At 43.1% G+C, this 6,306-nt stretch overlaps 1 protein-coding gene across 2 annotated transcripts in view; it reads left to right on the forward strand.

Annotated features, from left to right (window-relative positions):
* Positions 1–5,430, forward strand: part of TAPT1 (transmembrane anterior posterior transformation 1) — a 62,964-nt gene extending 57,534 nt beyond the window's left edge. Inside the window, exons 13-14 of one of the 2 annotated variants that reach the window (XM_082462417.1) lie at positions 209–369; positions 3,202–5,430. In XM_082462417.1, the coding sequence (XP_082318543.1) occupies positions 209–369; positions 3,202–3,419 (379 nt within the window). In that variant the 3' untranslated portion in view covers positions 3,420–5,430. The remainder of the gene's footprint in view (positions 1–208; positions 370–3,201) is intronic. The other variant, XM_082462419.1, reaches the window with a different exon arrangement.
* Positions 5,431–6,306: the final 876 nt, after the last annotated feature.

Below are 6,306 nucleotides of genomic sequence, written 5' to 3' on the forward strand. Positions count from 1 at the left end.
GACTTCTAAGTATAATTTCTTCTTATAATGAGAACTAAGGAGTTTTTCAAAAATGGTCCCCCGTGGTAAAGAAGCCTCCAGAAACTCGGGTTTTGCATAAGGAACTGGGCCCTGCGGCTCCCGGGTGATCCTCTCTCCCCCTCCCCTCTGCCTGCCCAGTGACTGAGAGGGACTCCACCAGTGGTTGGTTGTTTCTTTCCGGTTTTAGGTTGATATCTCTGAAAGTACTGAACAGCATTGTCCTGTTGGGAAAATCATGCCAGTATGTGAAGGAAGCCAAAATGGAAGAAAAGTTGTTTAACCCTCCCCCAACCAGCGCTCCCAGCAAACCATCCAATAAATCACAAAATAAATGTAAACCCTCTCAAGGTAGGTTTGGTTCTTTTTATCACTTTTATGAATCATTCTATAATGAATTAATTGTCTGAACTCTACTTAATAAAAAGATCACTGTTCAGTCGACGTTTAGCAATGCTTTCAAGATTGGATTTCACTTTGCTTAGCTGTCAATTTTTAATGTTTATGCTGTGGATCTCATCACAGGTGCCCCTAACGCAGTGCTCCGAGCTTTTTCACTCGTTCGTTGGTTGTTCGGTCGATGATTATTGGGCACCTGTTACCTGACAGGTCCAGGGATGCAGCAGGGGGGCAGGCAGAGCTGGATCATCGGGGAGAGAGAGGGGGTGGGTGTGCACTACGGCAGGTGGCTGTCAGTGCTGTGGAGAAGACTAAAGCAGACTCAGGAGAGGGACCGTGACGGGGGTTGGGGGCACTCCCCAGCCGTGAGCAGCCGGCATCCGGGCAGAGACCGAGCCGTCCAGGGAGGAGCCTCCCAGGCACAGGCTATGCGTCCGGAGGCCCCAGGCAGGAACGTGCTTGGCGTGTCCAGGGGCAGCCTCTCCCCCGGGGTCGGGAGGGACTGGAAGGGGGTCCAAGAGGCTGCCCAGGGCTCCGGGTCACCCAGGGCCCTGTGGGCTCTCGTGAGGATCTCAGCTTTTCCTGTGTGAAGGGGTTGTTGCAGGGCTTGGAGCGGAGGAGTGACACGATCCAGCAGACATTTTAAAAGGACTGTTTTCAGTCTTTGTGGAAATTAACCTCAAGAAGGGTGAGCCCAGAGCTTCCCTGGTGGCCCAGTGGTTAAGAATCTGCCTGCTAATGCAGGGGACACGGGTTCAAGCCCTGGTCTGGGAAGATCCCACGTGCCGCGGAGCAACTAAGCCCGTGTGCCACAACTACTGAGCCTGTGCTCTAGGGCCCGTGCTCCGCAACAAGAGAGGCCACTGCAGTGAGAAGCCCGCGCACCGCAAGGAAGAGTAGCCCTCACTCCTCAACTAGAGAAAGCCCCCGCACAGCAACGAAGACCCAACACAGCCAAAAATAAAATAAATAAAATAAATTTATTAAAAAAACAAAAAAAGAAGGGTGAGCCCAGAGGTGGAGGCCACTGGGGAGCACGCGAGCGGGCAAGCTGACCAGATTCTGGTGGATTAGGAGGAGCCCAGGGCTTGCCAGTGAGGTTGTGCCGTGGGAGAGGAGTTGAGGATGAGTCCAGGGTTTCTGGCCTGGAAGATCTGGAGGAAGAACTGGGGCAATGTGTGTGACAGGTAGTATATGAGATGCTGGAGATACAAAGGTAAATAAATCATGCTTTAGGGCCTCACAGACTGACAGGGGAGACAACAAAAGTGGATAATCCAAATTGGTGAGTGAGGTTATAGACAGGGGCATGGAGGGGACAGGAGAGGGGCCCTTCCTGGAGGTGGTGACGCCTGAACTAAATCCTGAAGGGTGAGAAGAAATAGGCCCAGGTGAAGATCGGGGCACGTCAGGAAAGGGACCAGCATGGGCTGAATCGTGGAGGCCTGAAAAAGAAGAGAACTAGTGGGTCAGTATTCCAAGCATCGAGTTTGTTCTGGAAGGAATAAGAGATGAGACTAGAGCTGGGCCAGAGGCCAGTCTGAAGAGAGAGCCATGCTCGTCGTGTATGCTTTATTTTAAAGTGAACAGAAACTTGTGATTAACTTGAAAATAATTTTTAATTTTAAAGAACATATAAGTACCATTGGTAATATGGGATTGCATTTGTTTCAGCTACCTGGATAGTTCATAATGGGTCCATGTGTGTTCTGTTAGGCTAGGCTCCTTCAACACACAGTAAGAAACTAATAACCATTGGTCTTGCTTTCAAGAAGCCTCCAGTTGAAGAGGGGATAAAACCTGTAGCACTCACTGCAGTTCAAGTTCACTGGATCCAGAGCCCTGTAATAAGAAGTGCATTTTGGGCGAGTGCCTTTGTGTCTGGTTAGGATGTTTTGGAGGTCAGGAGACCACTGGCCAGAGACCATTCAGGAAGATATTGCAAGTTGGGCAGCTCAGGCCCAACTTGCATATGAAAAGAGCGGCTGGCTGTCAAGACAGCATGGAGTCCATCATGTTCTAAAAGAAGCAAAGGACAGCAGGAGGGAGGGACGACCAAGAGAGATGAATGTATTCATTGTCTCAACTGTGGCAGTGGTTTCAACAGGTGTACATGTGTCAGCACTCATCAGATTATCCATTTTAAATATGTACCATTTGTGGTATGTCATCCTTACCTTGACGAAGCTGCTCTTACAAGGACTGAATGTATGATTCAGAGATTGGTGGGTCCAGGCCCCCAGACCACTGCTCCTCAGGCCAGGCTCAGGATCCCCATGGCCCAAAATAAACATTAGAGGTTTTGTCCATTGATTTGTTTTTATTTCTGATTTGGACTTCCTGGACATGAAATGCTGACTATGTCTAATGTGACTACACATAAGAGGTGGAATGGATTAGTCTACTTAGCCCTGATGTCCTAAGTTTAGGAATCAATGTTAATTTTTCAGCTCTGGCAACAATCTTATTATTGGTTTTATAGGAAGAGGGTTATTACATAGGAGTTCTGATCTTTCCAAAATCAGGTAACAGTGTTATTTGTGTGACATGATCCACATAATAGCTTTTATATAAAATTTTGGACGAGGAAACAGAAATAGTGTGGCCTCTAAGTTTCATTATAAACTCTGGGGCTTATACAACTTGCTATTTGGCTGTTATTCGCTTTATCCAAAAGCATGGATAATCAACACTTTTTTTCAGTACCACTATATTGGTAAGCTTGTGGTTATTATAAGCTGGGGGGAAACCCTTTTCTAATTAAATGAATCTGTTTTTCCACAGAAGAAAACCTGTCTGCTTCGGTCACCAGCCAGCCTCTTCATCAAAAGGAAAATGTCATACCACTACTTGTGACAAGCAATTCTGATCAGTTTCTGACCACTCCAGATGGTGACGAGAAGGACATAACGCAAGAAAACTCTGAATTAAAACACAGATCCTCAAAGAAAGATTTGTTAGAGATAGACAGGTTCACAATTTGTGGAAACCGAATTGACTGATTTCTGTAGCTGCGTGTGCCAAAGATGCAGAGTCCCGGGGCGGCAGATGCTGTGCTACCAGGACAGACAGATGCTGAAAATGGCACTTAAATATTTATTTAAGAACTTAAATTATTAATGGAAAGCAAATCTTAGTGTCCTTCTTCCAGTGATGTGCTCTGGCTGAAGGTCAGGTCACGTGAGTCAGCCAACAGTGACCTCCAGCCTTGACTCCTTGGAAAACTTGACGGATTAGGAAAAGTTCCTCCTGCTTGGCAAAGCGGCAGAGTCTCTCTGGGCCCGACAGGAGCAGCACAGACATCACTTTGCTTTGTCAATCTGTGCTTCCAGAAGAGCGGATTTTGACGTGCGTCCTCTTCAGTATAAGGATATACCTGGAAAACTGAGAAGCTCTTAGCACGATGCTCCCTTTCCAGCCTCACTCTGTTTCCACAGTTTTCAAACGTCACTTCATCTGCCAAACCATTAAATATAATAATAGTAATTAAACTTAAGTCAAGATAAGTGTTCTTACCACCAGAATAATCTTTGAAGATGTACCTGAATTAATCAGAATAAAAAGCTACCTTAAATAAGACATGATGAATAGTAGCATTTTATAGAGGAAAAAAAGACCCTAAGCCAGTTTATTTAAAAAATATTAATTAATGAAGGTTATGCATCACTGAGAAAATGTTTCATAATTTTTCAGTTTACTCTACAGCAAAACGTGAGCTGTGTATTGTTTCATTGCAGTGGATAAAATAGGAATTCCCTTACAGAAAGGCACTTTTTATACTGAGAAAGCGGAGCAGTGTTAACTTTAATGTATAGTTAACTGGTTTCACTTTAAAACTAATTAATTGCTTCCTAAACTGCTACAGTTAAAAGGATTTGGTGTTGAACAGGCTGAAGAACTGTCAATATACAAAATTCAACGGTGTCGACTTCAAGTGGGTTTTCCAAGCAACAGTTTTGAAGTCCATCCTCTAGCGGATGGGGCAGCATCTTGCTCCGGCTTCTGGAGTGCGTGGGTGGGTCTGTCTGTGTGCCTGCGCCTGGGCGGGCCTGTGCTGTGCGGGGAGGTGTGGCCGTCACGTGCGCCTGCGCCGGGCTGGGCAGGCTGTGTGGGGGGAAGGGAATGGGGTGTTCGGGGCGTTCAGGTGTCTGCCTGGGTGTGGACAGGTGTTTGTGCGGGAATGTTGGGAATAGCAGCCAAAAGGTGCTTTTTGGTTTTGTTTGACATCAGTATTCCATTTCTGCTTATTACCAGTTTGTGGCCCACGTCCTAGGACAGGTTATTTTCCACCACATTTTACCTTGAACCTTTCTGCACTTTTATAAAAATTTTACAGGGTCTAATTTCAGAATGTCCAGGTGTTAACCGTTAACTGTTAACTTCCTTTGATGTTTTCATTTTAAAGTTCAGCTCTTGTGCTGATATTTCCAGCATGTGATGTGCAGAAGGTAAATTTTAGCTGATTTGTCTGTTTCCTGGGTGAAATGTGAAAAAGCAAGCTTTAATGCTTTGGCTTGTTCCTCTGAAAAACAAAAGTGGATTTTAATGTTTTGCATTAAAGCTAAAGAAATCGAAATTAATGTTCACGTGGGGTAAAAAAATTGTACAGAAACGCTTTTGTGAAACCAGGAATTATTTTAACTTAAAAATGAAATACTTTAAATTGTTTTGTGTATGTTTCAATGAAGGCCTGTTTTAGGATTGTTATTCTTTTTTCCATCTTCTCTTCACCAGCGTAAGGAACAGTGTCCACGAGGAATGGGAATAGTTTGGGGATAACTTTGCCAAACATAGCCCTGATCAGAGCAAAAATATGATTTGGGTATATCTTTCAGTTCAGCTTGAATTACTCTGTTACTGTGCTGTCATTTTTGAAAGATCTTTTTTTGGCAGAATATATTGGGAGTTTGGAATGATGTTCATTTCTTCTGTTAAAATGGCATTCAGTACTAATTTTATAAGTGCATCTTGTGTGAAACTCAATAAATTCAATTTTATAATCTTTTTTAAAAAGGTCACTGAATTTATTTTAATAATATTTACTACTATATTCAGTGGAGTGAATTTCCCACTCTATAATAAGAATTTCCTTCCAGTTCACAAGTGACAGGACTGTCTAATTTGAATTATTCTTTTGGTTTTAATGGGAGAAAAATGTTTGATTTTTGTCTTTGGAGAAAAAAAATAGGCTGGGTCTTGATCATAGACCATTTAATATCTCTCAGCAAATTAAGGTACTTCATTTTGCAGCTATTTGAATGTCACACCATGTGCTTTTCACATCTGGGAGTCAAGTTTAAGACAGTACTTTGGTTAAAAAAAAAAATCTGAGGCACAACGTAAGTCAGACTCATAGCTTTCTCTTTGGGATAGAAGTATAAACACCAAGAGTCATTCAGAGCTTGTCCAAATTTTCTTCGTACTTTTGTACTTTGGCTAGCAGTTAGACTTTATACTCTTTAGATGTATACATGGAAGAAACTTGTTAGAACCTCAGAAATTTTCCTCCCATCCCTGGTAACTCAGCAGAGATGGATATAAAGTCACAAAATAATTTAAAATCACTACATTTTGGATTGTTTCAGTTCCATCTATTTATTCTTTCAACAAAGATTTATTAACACTTTCTATGTGTCCAGAACTGCTCTAGCTGCTGGGATCAGCAATGAACAAAGTCCCTGCCCTCCTGGGGAGGACTGATAGTAAACAAGTCAGTGAAATAACAGCTGCTGGGGGCAGGTTGTCTAATAACCAAATGATCTCTCAGGTCTATTTCAGTTTTAAAGTAAATATAGTTCTTTAACTTAAATCTGATTTTTTTTCCTATTGGATTTGCTTAAAATAAAATAATTGTATAGCCGTTTCACAGTGCTTCCATAAAACAGAAAA

This window comes from Balaenoptera physalus (genome assembly GCF_965194825.1).
Source record: "Balaenoptera physalus genome assembly, chromosome: 5".
NCBI lineage: Eukaryota > Metazoa > Chordata > Mammalia > Artiodactyla > Balaenopteridae > Balaenoptera > Balaenoptera physalus.